The sequence below is a fragment of the Staurois parvus genome, unplaced genomic scaffold (assembly GCF_062004578.1).
Source record: "Staurois parvus isolate SC_StPar_1 unplaced genomic scaffold, SC_StPar_1.0 ptg000298l, whole genome shotgun sequence".
NCBI lineage: Eukaryota > Metazoa > Chordata > Amphibia > Anura > Ranidae > Staurois > Staurois parvus.
Window position 1 is genome coordinate 6,504,191 of NW_028318094.1, and position 17,246 is coordinate 6,521,436.

Here is a 17,246-nt window from a genome sequence, read left to right on the forward strand (position 1 = left end):
CCCCCCAAATATAATCCGCTCTCCCACTCTGCTTCCCTAGGCTACCTCTCTTCTGTTATGCTTTCTTTCCTCCTAACACATGGAACAAATTGAACCCTGCTCACTCAGGTTGCTGGCTAGGTAATGAACACCCTATAGACTCTGAGTAGCCTGGCAGTGATCAACAAACACATCATAAATGACCTTATGACGTTCCATAACTACAACTATTTCTCCTCTGACATTATCTGCATTGCAAAATCTCCAATATATCTTTTCTATGAAAAGAAAAACCTTTGTACGTTTACATATAATTAGTATAACTACCAGAATGTGTCTTGATATTGGTCTTCTGTAATCATCCACACATGAGCATTCAGATTCAAAATAGATGGGTCAGCACTAAGGGCCAGTCAGGGCTCTAATGCTTTGCACAGTGCTGTTAGTCAAACACAGAAACATACTTATAAAAGGGTGCCATACAAGGATGACTAATCTACTGATGCTCCTTCACTGACCAGTTATAGGCTGTGGTGCATCCCAGACCATATTACTACTAGGTGCAGGGCCTATGTATGCCGCTTGGACAAGGTATCTGGATCATTAAACTGGCTGATCAGAATTACTAATACTTTGGCAGGTACAATAGTTCACATATATCGGGTGATTAAAAAGTAACTCCCTATTTTAAACTATTTATAAATTTTTTATATGAAGTTACTTTTTTCTCAATTCTTTAATGTATGTTCCTTAATCTATGACAAATAAATCTGCAATACCATGAATGCCGAAAGGTATCTCACTATGCTGCAAGATGAAATCTGGCCAGTTGTCAATACCTGGGAGAATATTGAAGACTTGATTTTTATGCAAGATGGTGCTCCTCCACATTTTGCTATTATTGTTTGTGAATGGCTGAATGAACATTTTCCTGGGAGATTGTTGGGTCGATGTGGTCCGCATGAGTGGCCAGCCAGAAGCCCTGATTTAACACCCTGCAACTTTTTTCTTTGGGGTTGGTTGAAAGAACAAGTTTACTCTACGAAACCAAAGACTTTAGAAGAACTTGAAGGGCAACTACGAGCAGTTATTTCTGCCATCACACAAGAGTTCCTGCAAAGATCAGTTGATGTGATTCCCGAGCGGCTTCAGAAGCTGCAGGCGAATGCTGGTGCACATATCGAATTTTAAATAAAACTCCATGTTATGAGTGTTCTTCTCATATTCATTTTTTGTAAAAATGATGATTAAAAAATAAATAAGATTTTTAAAATAAGGAGTTACTTTTCAATCACCCTGTATATGATTCAAATATGTATTTCAGTGCTTGCCTGATGTTCAGCTTTAAAGTAAACCCGTCATAACACAAATAAGGTTGATACCATTGCTGAATTATTGGCTTTAACACTTTCAGAATAACTGATCAAGAACAAGTATGGAGGTCACAAATTTATATCAGCATAACTGGTCTGGGGCAGTGGTTCAAACTATTAAGGAAGCATTCTGAAAAAGAGAGAGGTTAAAATGCAACCTGCATGTATCTCTAAACAGATAAACAGGCCCGGGGGATGGTTACTAACCTTTCGGTGGTCGGCTGTGCTCCTGCCTGGATATGGACCAACTGTGCAAGCAAAAGTCATCTGCTCCCGTCCACACCTGGTCTGGCTCTACCGGAGACCACTGGACACAGAGAAGCCTCCCTTTGTGCCCACGATAGTTACTGAGAGGTTCCTCCTGTAGAACATCCCAAACCTAGAACAGAACATTATCGGCTCTTTAACAAGTCCTGCACTGTGGATATGAATGGCTATGTTGTCAAAGCTTTCTTTTCTCCAGCTTTTATAAATTAAATTCTGATGTCCCAACTTCACATTAGGTCATTAAAAAAACATGCTCCATTTTACACTATTAACCACTTGAGCTCCTGAGGATTTACCCCCCTTAATGACCAGGCCTTTTTTTGCTGTTTGGCGCTGCACTAATTCAAATGATAATTGCGCGGTCATGCAATGCTGTACCCAAACAAAATTTACGTCCTTTTTTTCACACAAATAGAGCTTTCTTTTGATGGTATTTTATCATCTGTGCGCTTTTTATTTTTTGCGCTATAAACAAAAAAAACACGAAAATTTTGAAAAAAACCCCAATATTTTCTACTTTCAGCTATAAAAAATATATCATAAACTCAAAGTTAGTCATAAATTTAAGCCAAAATGTATTCTGCTTCCTTTTTTTTAGTAAAAAAAAATCCTGTGCATTAGCGGGCAAACTGGCGCTATATGGGAGGGGCGATAACACTATCGGAAGTCACCAGTGACACTAATACAGTGATCAGTAAAAATCTGTTCACTGTAATCAATGACACTGGTGACAGGGCAGTGAAGGGGTTAACTGGGGGGCGATAAAGGGGTTAGACGGGATTACAGGTGTATTAGCGGGCAATCTGGTGTGATCTGGGAGGGGCGCTAACACTATCGGAAGTCGCCAGTGACACGGATACAGTGATCAGTAAAAATCGGTTCATTGATCAGTGACACTGGTGACAGGGCAGTGAAGGGGTTAACTGGGGGGGGGGGGTGATCAAGGGGTTAAACGGGATTACTGGTGTACTGGCGGGAAATCTGGCGCTATCTGGGAGGGGCGCTAACACTATCGGAAGTCGCCAGCGACACTGATACAGTGATCAGTAAAAATCGGTTCACTGATCAGTGACACTGGTGACAGGGGTTAAACGGGATTACTGGTGTACTGGCGAGCAATCTGGCGCTATCTGGGAGGGGCGCATACACTATCGGAAGTCGCCAGCGACACTGATACAGTGATCAGTAAAAATCGGTTCACTGATCAGTGACACTGGTGACAGGGCAGTGAAGGGGTTAAACGGGATTACAGGTGTACTGGCGGGCAATCTGGCGCTATCTGGGAGGGGCGCTAACACTATCGGAAGTCGCCAGCGACACTGATACAGTGATCAGTAAAAATCGATTCACTGATCAGTGACACTGGTGACATGGCAGTGAAGGGGTTAACTGGGGGGGGGGGGGGCGATCAGGAGGTTAAATGTGTCCTAGGTGTGTTCTAACTGTGGGTATGTGCTGTTTTACTCACTGTTTGGATGTCTTCTTCTCTGTCTGGAACGGAATGTGTCCAGGCAGAGAAGAATTACATCATATCCTGTCCTGTGTAAATGTCAACACAGGACAGGATAGGACAGGGACCGATCATCTGATTTCAGCCAGACATCACTGGTTGAAATCGAATGATTGATCCCTCTGGGATCAAATGGTGTCACCTGCGGGTCGGCGGGAGCACGCCCCCTGCCGGCGAAAACGTCGGGAGCGCGGAGCCCGTTTTAAAATGTGGTTTTGCGCCCCAGTGCCGCCCTGCACACATATATATGCAGTGGCAGGGCGGCAAGTGGTTAAACAGACAACACAAGATGCCTGAATATAACCTTATTATCTAGAAATAGCTCTCCGAATTTACTTTGTTATTCAGGATTAAGTATTACTGATTACATATGTATAGTCCCCTACCAGTCACCCACCTTCCAATCTTTCCAAAGAAAGAGTTTACTGACCTTACTGACCTCTGAGGCACTCTCTTTGGACAGTGGAATGGCAGGTGCTAGTGCTTAGACATGGGGTTAGGCCCATTAATTTCAAATCAGAGGGGAACAGATAAAGCTTTTCTGGCTGGTTAATAGTAGTTAGCCACATTCAACAATATTTGTTCTGTAATTACAGTTTGTAGCTTATCCAGGCCACTTCTTCAGCTCTAATAAAAAAAAGCTACCTTTATTAGCTTTACTAGGTAAAAGGAGTAATAGGCTTGTTAATTGTGCATCTATTACAAACTATATAAGAAACAAGTATTCCTTTTAAACATTCTTCAGATTACTTAAACTAAATGGAAAATTCTACTTTCAATTAAGAAAAAAAAATACACACACACACGTATTGGGACACCCCTCAAAATCATTGGATTCAGGTGTATAAAATCAAGCACCTAGGCATGCAGACTGCTTCTACAAATATTTGTGAAAGAATGGGTCGCTCTCAGGAGCTCAGTGAATTCAAGCGTGGTACTGTGATAGGTTGCCACCTGTGCAATAAGTCCATCCATGACATTTCTTTGCTAATAAATATTCCACGGTCAACTGTTAGTGGTATTATAACAAAGTGGAAGCAACTGGGAACAACAGCAACTCAGCCACCAAGTGGTAGGCCATGTAAAATGACAGAGCGGGGTCAGTGCACGCTAAAGCGCACAGTATGGGTCCACCGAAACATTTTGGCCGAAAACAGCCCTATCGGCATTTTGCCGATACAGGTGCTGATACAGGGGACTGTGTGTACTGCAGAAGTGTGTGTGTGTGGGGGGGGGGGGGGGGCTGCGGCAGAGAAAGGCAGGAAAGGAGCAGTGTATACAGTGACTGGCTGTCACTATATGTCAGTGCCGGCTTTTTCTTTTTTCTTCACTATAGCTCAGAGAATCAACTGTCACATTCCCCCCAGCTAAAAGAAACAAAGTTTCCTTATCGTTTCTTTTAACTTGGGGAAATAAGCTAAGTTTCCTTTTAGTTTCTTTCCCGAGATAAAAGAAATAAAGTTTCCTTTAGCTCTAGGGAAAGTGACAGCTAATTCTGTAAGCTATAGTGAAGAAAAAAAAAAAGCCAGCAATTGCATTTAAAAATCAGCACTGACATATAGTGACAGCCAGTGAGTGAGCCTCTCTGTATACACTGCTCCTCTCCTGCCCCCTCCACTGCTCCACTCCTCACCTCCTCCCCCTACAAAGAGGACCTGTCACTCATATGCTATCACTATTGGTTCTCTATGTGATAGCAATAAAATCATAAGTTAAAAAAAATAAAATAAATTGTGTGTAGAGATCTTCATGGAATGGGTTTTCATGTCCGAGCAACTGCATCCAAGCCTTACATCACCAAGTGCAATGCAAAGGGTCGGATGCAGTGGTGTAAAGCACGCAGCCACTGGACTCTAGAGCAGCGGAGATGTGTTTTCTGGAGTTAGGAATCACGTGTCTTTGTCTGGCAATCTGATGGATGTGTCTGGGTTTGACGATTGCCAGGAGAACAGTACTTGCCTGACTGCATTGTGCCAAGTGTAAAGTTTGGTGGAGGGGGATTATGGTGTGGGGTTGTTTTTCAGGGGTTGGGCTCAGCCCCTTAGCTCCAGTGAAGGGAACTCTTAAGGCGTCAACATACCAAGACATTTTGGACAACTCCATGCTCCCAACTTTGTGAGAACAGTTTAGGGATGACCCCTTCCTGTTTCAACATGAGTGCACAAACCAAGGTCCATTAAGACATGGATGAGTGAGTCTGGGGTGGAGGAACTTGACTGGCCTGCACAGAGTCCTGACCTCGAAAGAACACCTTTGGGATGAATTAGAGCGGAGACTGTGAGCCAGGACTCCTCCCCCGACATCAGTGCCTGACCTCACAAATGTGCTTCTGGAAGAATGGTCAAACCTTCCCATAGACACACTCCTAAACCTTGTGGACGGCAAGTGGAAGTTAAATGAGAGGCAATGGCTGCAACTGCAATTTCTCTGACTCTGGCAGTGAAAGGGTAAGAGCAAACTCAAACTCCAGTTTGCTTATGTTAATGATCTAAATAGGAGCACCTGGTGTCTTTTAAAACCAGCAGCTTGCAAGCTTTAACCATTTGATCTCCAGAAGGTTTTACCTTCTTCATGACCAGGGTATTTTTTTTTGCTGTTCAGCACTGTGTATGTAAACTAGCAATTTTTCTTTTTGCTATATAAATGAAAAAAATACAGGACAATTTGAAAAAAAAAAAAAAAAAAAATCTTAGTTTATGTTATAAAATTTTGCATATAAATAATCTTTTTTCATAAAATTAGGCCACAATGTGTTCTGCTACATTTCTTTGGTAAAAAATAACCCAAATCAGTGTATATTATTTAATCTGTGTGAAAAATATAGCATCTACAAACTATAGTATATATATTAGACGTTTTATCACTCCTGATGTACTGACGGCCTATCTCAATTCCCAAGGCCACAAAATGCCAGGATAGTACAAATACCCCCAAAAGACCCCTTTTTGGAAAGCAGACAGTCCGAGGTATTTAGAAAGAGGCACAGCAAGTTTTTTCAAGTTGCAGGGTTTTTTTTTTAAGAAGTTAAATAAAAATTTGTTTTTATTTTTCATAATTTTTTTTTTTTTTTAACATACTCTCCCCAGTGATGTACAGCATCATCATATGACTGGTATGGCAGCGACCAGGGATACTGACTGGTGACAGTATTTAGAAAGAAATGAAAATTAGATAATTTTTCATTACATTTTTTTAAAATAATCCCCCCCCCCCTTTTTTTTTTTTTTTTTTTTTTTTTTTTTTTTTTAACATACTAGTTGCATAGTGACCCTGTACTATTCTGGGGGGGGGGGGGGGGTGAACAGGGTTTTTTTTTTTTTGGACACTGTTATTGCTGGTTATACTGATGATCACTGTAACAGCAATAGTTTGAACTGTTATAAATGGCTTTCATTCATGACTCAATGTTTACTATTGTGATGCTGTGATTGGCCCACAGCTATCACATGGTACAGGATTCTGTGACTGACCCAGGTAGCATGTGATCACTGGTGACCAATCACAGATCACACACATTAGTAAACAATGATGTCATGAATGGATTCCATTCATGACTTGTTTACTAGGTGACATGTGATAGCACAGTGATCACGTGGTATCTGCGCTGCTTACAGTGGCCTAATATCAAGCACCACAATCTGCTGTGTCTGGAGGACACAGCAGTTGCAGAGCACACTGCTGTGCGCCCCTGGGGCACATGCAGTGCACATGAGCACCTTGACGTACTGGTATGTCAAGATGTCTGGGGAAGCCGCCATCCAGCAGTAAAATTACTGACAACTGGTTGGCAGGTGGTTAAATCAACATTAACCAGTGCTGCCTGCTAGTTTAAAGCTTGCATTTCCTTTAATATCTGTGTTTAACATTTTCAAAATTGAGCTGAAGAATGCTTTAAAAACTCTTCAAAAAGCTGACTTAAAGCTTTGTAAATTCCTCGTAAAAGCTTTCTGTGCACACTGCTCATATACAAGCTGAAGCCCATTTGTTCAGCAGCAGACTTGTCTGTGAAGTCTTAGGAAGGCTCTGGCGCACAGTGTAAAAATTTTGAACTTGTATGCAGAAGCAGTCACTGGGGTTTATAATGTGTGCCTGGTATAAATGCATCTTAAAAGCAGACTAGGTTTTTCCTATAATCTCTTAGATTGCAAACTCCAAGGAGCGGGGCCCTCCTAACCCTCTTGAACTGTATTGTCTCCCTTCATATTGTAAAGCGCTGAGCAAACTGTTGGCGCTATATAAATCCTGTATAATAATAATAATCTGCTTCGTTTGATTTACATGTAGGTCTGATACTTGTATACACAACCCCTACAGTTAATAGAGAATAGATTACATTGCTTATCTACTGAAGATATGAAGCACTGTTCATACAGCATGAGTTTATATATGCAGAAAAATAAAATGATTGAAGTACGGAAACTGTGCCACATATAGATGACCTTACCATGTAGCTCCTCTTACCTGTGATGTACCATCATAGCTGGCAGATGCCAGTCTGGCATCATGGTGAGGGCTCCATGAAAGACTTGTGATCTTTGCTGTGTGCCCAGACAGGGTTCGGTAAGGCTCTGTGATGGTGCTGGGGGTATCAGAGAAGTTTTCTGGGGAATACAAAATACAAAGGTTACAAACATTCCTTATTTATTAACCATCTGTAAACAAATAATCAGAGTGAGAGCAATAAAGCCTCATACACACAAATATTGGCCGAATGATTGCTTGTTTTCTTTTGCATGCTAGTCTCATATCGAAAATGAAGAGATTACTAAAGTTACGAAAATTCTCACATGACAGAATACAACTTTGAAAGTGATGTAACGTATAGCATTGCAATGTATTCTTTCGTTTCCAAGCATGTGCAGTCTTAGTCGCTCTACTTTTTTTGGATGAAAACTGTACTGATACTTGTACTGTACTTGAACTCTAACTGCTAACCTGCTAAAGGCTTTTAAGCATTGTCTATGGATAATTTAAAAGAAGTATGGGCTCCCCCCCCCCCAATTATACTTACCGAGGTGGATGCAGCATTGGTCTGATGCTGCATTTGTCCCCTGACGGCACTCTTTCAAGTGTGAGAACTTCCCATTCACAGCCACTGTGAGCAGAGCGGTAACTGTCAGTCACCGCTGTCTGCTCTGCCCCCACCACGCGTTCACAGGAGCGCTGGGTCGTGGAGGGGGAGGAAGTGGCTGGCTCAGGCTCTCAGTGCCTCACTGAGAGGCTGAGCCAGGTGCTGCTCCAGATTCTGTTGTGGATCCTGACTTTAAAGTCAGGATCTTTCCCCAGCCTGGACCGGCTGCATGACATCAGCTGACAGTGGGCTTCAGCCTGCTGTCATCTTCAAACAGGTCACAGGAGTGCAGAACGAACTGCACTCCTGTGATCCACAGGAGAAGTACAGCTAAAAGAGTTTTTGCTGTATTTCTTTAATGCACCATAGTTTGCTTCCATTCCACGGGTGTGCGCAATTTTAAAGCGTGACAGGTTAAGTATCTATTTACTTTACATTATCTTTTACATTTTACCAAAAATTGGGTATTATATTGTGTTTATGTGCACTAAAATTCATTAAAGTGTATTAGCAGGCCCAATGTCAGATATTTTCTGCAGTGCTGACTGCAGGGGAAATGAGGTGCTGCAGCTCAAAAAGGATTTGTTGTCTATTCTTGTTCTGGTGACAATTGTAAAATATTTCTATTTTCCATCAAAAACAATGAAAAAAGTGCATGTGTGTCAAACTTAAGGTAGATATTTAACAGGATCTGAAGCCACTATACAAATTTTCTCATGACATTATAAAGGAAACCTACTTTAAGGCTGCCCATACATTATACAATTTTCTTGCGATTTTTGGTTTAGATTTACCAAAAACTATATAATAGAAGGTCAAACCTAACAACACTTTCAATTGTATCCAATTAGGCAGGCTCTTGCACTACATAGTTGAAATTGGACAGAAAAGTGTAGTGTGTATGGCCAGTCTAATGCAGGCCATAGATGGGTCGAAAATCGGCCGATTTTTCAGCCGAAAATAAAATCGGCCGATTTTCGGATCGTTAGTGGGCGATTTAGTCGGCCAATTTTCGGTATTTTGGCCGTTTTTTTTTTCCGGTAAAGTTGGAAAAAAATCGGCCGATTTTGCCGATCGGCCGATTTTCGCGGCAATTAGTGGGCGAATCGGCCGATTTTTTACCGATAAAAAAACTGCGCATGAGCAGTGACCTGCAAGAGGAAGACAAAAAGAAGAAAAAGAAGAAGAGGAAGAGGATGAAGAAGAGGAAGAAGAAGAGGATGAAGAAGAAGAGGATGAGGATGAAGAAGAAGAGGATGAGGATGAAGAAGAAGAGGATGAGGATGAGGATGAGGAAGAAGAAGATGAGGATGAAGAAGAAGAAGAAGAGGATGAGGATGAAGAAGAAGAAGAGGAAGAAGAAGAGGATGAAGAAGAAGAGGATGAGGATGAAGAAGAAGAAGAGGATGAGGATGAAGAAGAAGAAGAAGAGGATGATGATGATGAAGAGGATGATGATGATGAAGAAGAAGAGGATGAGGATGAAGAAGAGGATGAGGATGAAAAAGAAGAAGAAGAAGAGGATGAGGATGAAGAAGAAGAGGATGAGGATGAAGAAGAAGAAGAAGAAGAGGATGAGGATGAAGAAGAGGATGAGGATGAAGAAGAGGATGAGGATGAAGAAGAAGAAGAGGATGAGGATGAAGAAGAAGAAGAAGAAGAAGAAGAAGAGGATGAGGATGAAGAAGAAGAAGAAGTAGGATGAAAATAAGAATAATTCCAGTCCAGCAAAAAGTGTATCTGCAGAGAGCTCCGCTATTTCTGACAGTTCTCTGACAGTTCCTTGACATTTACAGCGGTTGAAACATTGTATCTATTTGTTTCTGAATAAAAACATCTGTATCCTAAATGGAAATAAATAGATACAATGTTTCAACCGCTGTAAATGTGAAGGAACTGTCAGAAATAGCAGAGCTCTCTTCAGGGACACTTTTTGCTGGCTGTAGAAGGGATGAAAATCGGCCGATTTTTTTTACCATTGATGGCAACGTCGGCCGCTTGAACGACCGAATTTTCGTTTTTTAAAAGAAAAATCTGCCGTTTTTCTCCCCATCTATGGCCTGCATTACTCTCAGAATTCCTCTGCCCTTTTCTACCCCATGTAAGAGCTGTGGGTTGTAAATATGTATTCTTACCCAGTGCGCCCTTTAGGCTGTGCACGTAAACCACAGCGTTGTTGGATCCTGATGCCAGGAGAAAGCTTAGGTTTGAATCCGCACTGTGGTCATGATGCCAGCGAAGAGCATTCACCAGTTTATGATGTTGCTGGATAGTGCAGATCAACTGAAGCACTGGCGCCCGGAAAATTTCAATACTCCTATAATAACAAAGCAAGATACCAGGAAAAATATATGTAAAAGAGTGGCATGCAATTTGTGATTTCCAACTCCAAAAGACAAGAAGAATATTGGGACCATGCAATATGCCATGTACATATAAAAAGCATCCTAAAAGTCACTTCCTGAGCTATCTTTCTTAGTTGTAAGCATCCTACCTCTTGAGCTGCCCACCCACCTACTACTTTCTCTGGTCTTCCCTGCAGGGCATTTAGTGGAAAATTCTCAGAAGTCAAAATACTGACTTCTGTCAAGAGGGAATAGCCACGCACTGATCGGAATTTGACTGGCCCTGTTGAACCGGAATCATTTCAAACAGTGTACAGCCAGTTTTAACTCCTCTTCGCTATATCAGACAAAAAACAGTAGTTCACATTGTCCAGCTTGCTCTGTGTGTGGTGCTCCATTCCTTCCATGGCTCCTCGGCTCACACTGGGACACAGCAACACAAAATAACTGCTATGCCTTGCATATGCACCAAAACTGCTGGCTTATAAGGGGTTAAGTTAAATGAGGTGTAAGCCACCTCATGGACTTGTCTCTTTTATTAACGTACATTTTTGTTGTGTGTATGGAGTACAGTTATCACTATACTTGAGGTGTTTCGACACTGGACCTTCGGGTTGCTGATACAGCAACTGCAAAGTCATTTGCAGCCACTCTGCCTGCCCCTCCACTTGCCAATTTAGGGTGGCTTTGTAATATGTAGGGATGCACCAAAATTATGGTGGCCAAAATATATCAGCCGAAAACAGCCCTATCAGCACTTTGTCAATAGGAAAATTTTAGCCAATACAGGTGCCGGTAAAGGGGCCTGTGTGTACTGCAGATGTGGAGGGGGGTGGAGAAAGGCAGGAGAGGAGCAGTGTATACAGTGAGCTACCGCTAAATGTCACTGCCTGTTTTTAAATGCAATTACCGGCTTTTTTTCCCTTCACTATAGATCCAAGAAGGAGCGGTCATTCTCCCCAATACTAAAGGAAAATTAGGGGTGGGATCACTGAGTAATGTCACTGGTGACTCCACCCCTTTATTTCCTTTAGCGTTGGGGAGAATGACAGCTCCTTTTCAGAGCTATAGTGAAGAAAACAAAGCCGGTAATTGCATTCAAAACAATGCCGGTTTTTAATTTTTTTTTCCTTCACTATAGCTCTGAGAAGGAGCCATCATTCTCCCCACTGCAAAAGGAAATAAAGAGGCGGGATCACTCAGTGACATTACCCAGTGACCATGCCCATTAGTTTTCTTTAGCGGCGGGTAGAATGACAGCTCCTTCTTGCAGCTATAGTGAAGGGGGAAAAAAAGCCAGTAAAAACCGGCAGTGACATATAGGGGCAGCCAGCGAGGGAGCCTGAGTGTATACACTGCTCCTCTCCTGTCCCCTCCTTGCACACACTGCCCCCCCCCCCACAAAGAGGACCTGTCACTCATATGCTATCACATAGGGAACTATTAGCAATAAAATCATACGTTAAAATAATAAATAAAAATACACATTAAAGTTAATAAAAAAAAAAAAAATTTAGCCTGTTTCTGTTTCGGTATCTGTTTCAGCACCAGAATTTTAATTTCGGTGCACCACTAGTATTATGTGAACAAATTATTCTATGAATGGACAACAGAGGGGAGAATTGAGCAGAATGACTGCTGTGAATCTCTCCTGTCAAGAGTGCTGGGAGCTAATAGCAAAAACGTAAATAGTAAAAAAAGATAAGTCCATGAGGTGACATACACCTTGCTTGACTTAACCCCTTATAAACCAACATTTTTTTCTTTTACAAAGAATTTTATTGTAGAATAGAGAACATCAGAGAATCAGTCAAAAACAGATGCACTGATTGACAGAAATAAAACACAAGTTTTCTGGTGAATAATACAGAGTATGTACTGATGGAAAGACAAGAAAATAAACTTCGTACACAAGTGCCATATATAAAAAAGGAAAACAAAAAACAATAAGTTGGAAAAATGGTAGACATTTAGAGACCAATGACATAATAAACTAAAAGAAAAAGTTGTCACTATATCTGCATACAGAAGGCGGGGAAGATGGAAAATGAAGCCTCACTGAATGCATATTGATACTCTATATTCTGGGCTCCCGATGGAGTCGGGGAAATGGATATAGTATTGCTGGTACGATACTCAAGGCAGAAATCACAATCAGCACAAATATCGTAAAGACAGACTAAACAGAAGGAAAGAGAGGAACGAAGAGAAAGGAGACAAAAAAAAACAAACAAAAAAAACAAAACAAAGAAAAAGGGCTCCAGGGGGACCAAGACGGACGAAAAGAAAAGAAAAATAAAATAATATGTAAATCTTATAACGACAAGAGGGACTGGTCGAATCTCGACGGTTGGGCTATATCAAGCCAGGGACGCCAGGTCTGCAGGAACTTTGTATGGGTGTCGAACAGTATAGCCGTCAGCTTTTCATTAACCATTATAAGGTTCATTCGATTTTTGACAGCCTCGAAGCTGAGGAGGAGAGTCTTCCAAGCCCTTGCGATCGTCAGCTTGGTAGCCATGAATAGATGCGATGCCAGCTGCTGTTCAGGACGAAGTAGGCCTACTAATGGTTTAAATAAGAGCGCTTCATACGGGTTGCGCTTAATATCTGTGTGAAACATAGTGCGGAGAAGGGCATAAACCCTGATCCACAATCTGCAAACCTTAGGGCAAGTCCACCAAATATGGACCATGGTGTCTATTTGTTGACAACCCTGAAAGCAAGTCGGGGAGTATGTGGGGATAAAACGAGCCAGACGAGCAGGCGGGTAATACCATCTATAAATAACCAACCAACATTTTTTCAAACTGCTACAATTCTGGAGTTCTGTTTTAAGGGGAGAGAGAGGGAGAGGAGATTAAAGGAAACAAAACCCAGATTGTTCAGTACAATTGATTCCTGAAAGTAAAGGCTGTTTAATCAAAACAATTGTTAAGAGCATTATTTTTTGGGACTGCAGAGAGTGTGGACCTCTTCAGTGCCAGCCTTATAACAAAGCTCCATACTGATTAGGAAGTTACAGGCTTTGGTGGACAGTTACTTCTGCTGTCAGACAAACAGATTAGGAGTGCTCACTGCAAAAATCAAGCTACAGTTGAAATGTTTTCAAGGATGTCTGAGCAAAATACTAGTGTGCAAAGATATTATGACCCAGGTACTAACACTTGCTTTTAGGTGTGCTTTTAGGTGTACATCTATGAGGATGTGGCAATTATGTAACATCCCCTGTTAGACTGGTTTAGTACAAATCACTTACCCATCTTCATTGCCAATGGCTAAGTGCTGTGAGTCAGGTTTCCAGCTCAGTTCGGTGTGTGCAGGCAACTTGTGCTGACCAAACAGAGACAAAACTCATCAAACCACAAGTACATTATTTACTCAAAGGAAGCACTGTCAACACTAACAAAAGGTACAGTTCAGTAAAATTTGGAAATATATTGCTCACAATACATGTTACACTCTAACTGCAATCTTTTCAGAAAACATTTTAATTTGTACAGTACATGACACAGCCTGAATATTCAAAGAGGGATGGGCAACAAAAGGTAAAACAGAGCAGTGCCCAAAAAAAACAAACATGGGTCAAAGACCCAACTCAGAATGCTGCTCAAAGTACCTAGCGGCCAAAAGCTGTATACGCAGAGGCATGGACATGCACCAGGTGATATACTTACAAACATTGGAAAGCTCCCACTTATCTGGTAGAGTGATCATGTACAAGTACTGGAGATACCTTGTCCTCAAATGCACAAGCCCCCACAATGGGTGTCCTTGAAGAGACGCTGTTTGTCAGAAACACTGACAGCGCTGACCACATCAAAAAGTGGAGAGCAATTTCTTCGGGATGCTTTGGAGCACAGCATAAAGAAGGAAGAACAATGTCTCTATTAAGGTGGAAGGCTGAGACCACCTTGGGTAGAAAGGAGGGTCTTAGAAGCAAGACCAGTTTATCTTTGTGAAGAATCAAGGAAAGGTTTTTTGAATGATACAGCCGCCTACTCAAAACGCATCTGACTGACGTGATAGCCATCAGGAAGGCCAGTTTACAGGTAAGTTCTCCCAAGGGGAATTCCCTAATGGGATAAAAGGGTGGTTTATGCAGGGCAGACAGAACCTAATTGAGATCCCAAGGAAGCATGGGGTGTTGTAAAAGGGGGTCTAATTCGTGAGACACCTTGAATAATGGTTCAAACAAGAAACAGTGAGGCCAAAGGCTTCTGGATTAGGGGAGATGAGGTCTGAACCTGTCCCTTACAAAGTACCTAAACTTTTGTTGAGAAAAAAAACAAAAAAAAAAAAAAAACAATCCCGTCTGGGTGATAAATGTACATTACAAGGATTTTATCAAACTCTGTGGTAGATTCCTACCTCTTTTCTGCTCAGAAGAAAAAGCTGTTTGTTCGTCTGTCTTTCAGATACTGATTCTAAATGGGTGCAACTTGCAGAGCTCTAATTAGAAGAGTGACTGCATTCCTTTAGAAGTGATAAATACAATGAAGTGCTGTGCTCTCCTTATATACATTATTACTGTACTCTTATAATCAAAGCAAAATGGGAAAAAACATATGTGATAAAAGATCAGCTAATTTAGGTATCCAGTGAAAAACCATAAAGTGAATTTAAAGTCCATCCAATGTGTCCTTTATACTTAAGCGATATATAACCACAAATAAATGTCTCTAAAAATCCAGTGCTCCTTCATTCAAATCTCAATATACAGCAGGTAGAATAAGTATTGAACACGTCACCATTTTTCTAGGTTAATATATTTCTAAAAGGTACTGTTGACATGAAACTTTCACCACGTCGGTAACAATCCATACATACAAAAAACCAAAATAAATAAGTTCAGAAATTAAGTTATGTGTAATAAAATGGAATGACAAAGGGAAAAAGTATTGAACACTTGAAGATAGGGAGGTGCAAAAAGGCATGGAAAGCCAAGACACCAGCTGAAATCTATCAGTAATTAGAAAGCAATCCTGCCCCTTGTCAGTGCAAATTAATAGCAGCTGGTTCAATCTCAACGGATGGCCTATAAAAAGGTGTCTCATTACCAAGGTGTCACACAAGAAACATCTCATGATGGTAAAAGAAAAGACCTTTACAACCTTATTATTGCAAAACATACTGTTGGCATTGGTTACAGAAGTATTTCTAAACTTCTGAATTTTCCAGTTAGCACTGTTGGGGCCATAATCCGGAAGTGGAAAGAACATTTCACCATAAACTGGCCATGACCAGGTACTCCTTGCAAGATTTCTGACAGAGGAGTGAAAATAATTATCAGAAGAGTAGTCCAAGATCCAAGGACCACTTGTGGAGAGCTTCAAGACCTGGAATTAGCAGGTACAATTGTTTTAATGAAACAATAAGTAATGCACTCAACCGCCATGGCCTGTAAGCATGCTCAACACGCAAGACTCCATTGCTGAAGAAAAAGCATGTTGAAGCTTGTTTAAGGTTTGCTGCACTACATTTAGACAAGCCTGTGAAATACTGGGAGAATATAGTCTAAGTCAGATGAGCCCAAAATTGAACTCTTTGGATACCATAATACACACCATGTTTGGAGGTCAAATGGTACTGCACATCACCCCAAAAACATTATACCAACAGTAAAGTTTGGATGTGGAAATATCAGTTTGTTTTTCTGCATACAGTACTTGCAAACTTCATATCATTGAAGGAAGGATGAATGTAAAAATGTACCAAGACATTCTTGATAAAAATCTGCTGCCATCTGCTAGGATGATGAAGATGAAATGAGGGTGGACATTTCAGCAAGACAATGATCCCAAAGACAAGGAAACTCTCAGTTGGTTTCAAAGAAAGAAAATAATGCTGCTAGAATGGCCCAGCCAATCACCTGACTTGAATCCAACACAAAATCTATGGAAAGAACTAAAGATCAGAGTTTACAAAAGAGGCCCTTCAAGATTTGAAGACTATGTGGAAGAACGGGCCAAAATCACACCTGAGCAATGCACGCAACTAATTTCTCCATACAGGAGGCATCTTGAATCTGTCATTACCAACAAACGATTTTGTTCAATACTTTTTCCCTCTGTCAATCCACTCTGTTACACATACCTTAGCCGCTTACCCGCCGCCATATAGCAGATATACTGCTACACGGCGGCACGGGTGTGCAAAATCACACGCATATATATATATGTGTGATTTTGCATTTCCGGGTATGGGGCGTGCATGAGTAGCACACGCGCCCTACCCGTGCCACCATTCGCAGCTGCGGATGTCAATCACCGGGTCCCGGCCAGTGATTACCCACTGGCACCTGGTGATTACCACCAATCACTGATGTTTACAGTCTTCCTGTCAGCTCGGGCACACTGCTCGGGATGACTGCGCACAGCCATCCCAATCAGTGTGCTTACAGTGAAGCACACACCCTCTGCCCCCTAGTAAAACACTCCCTACACACAGTTACTGCAGGTAATGTAGCTAATAATTTTCATGGTCAGTGTAGTGGCTACAGCATCAATTCAATAACAGGACAAACCTGCCTTACCTGTCCATGTTGCTGGCCACTAATTGTATCCACAGTGAGCATAACTTCCAGAGGGATCATTAGGGTCTGTAAACCATAGGAATATATCACAACCTGGGGCCTGTATGGCGTGTTTCAGATGTATGCACCCAAGCAGGAACCAGTGCCCAAAGCAATATTACAGGCC

General features: G+C 41.5%; 1 protein-coding gene across 2 annotated transcripts in view; it reads right to left on the reverse strand.

Annotated features, from left to right (window-relative positions):
• The window catches only part of GEMIN5 (gem nuclear organelle associated protein 5), a 103,460-nt gene that overhangs the window by 47,774 nt on the left and 38,440 nt on the right, over window positions 1-17,246 (reverse strand). For both annotated transcript variants that reach the window (XM_089682830.1, XM_089682828.1), the window contains exons 13-16: window positions 13,805-13,878; window positions 10,336-10,517; window positions 7,591-7,730; window positions 1,560-1,731 (exon numbers count right to left, since the gene is read on the reverse strand). In XM_089682830.1, the coding sequence (XP_089538956.1) occupies window positions 1,560-1,731; window positions 7,591-7,730; window positions 10,336-10,517; window positions 13,805-13,878 (568 nt within the window). The remainder of the gene's footprint in view (window positions 1-1,559; window positions 1,732-7,590; window positions 7,731-10,335; window positions 10,518-13,804; window positions 13,879-17,246) is intronic.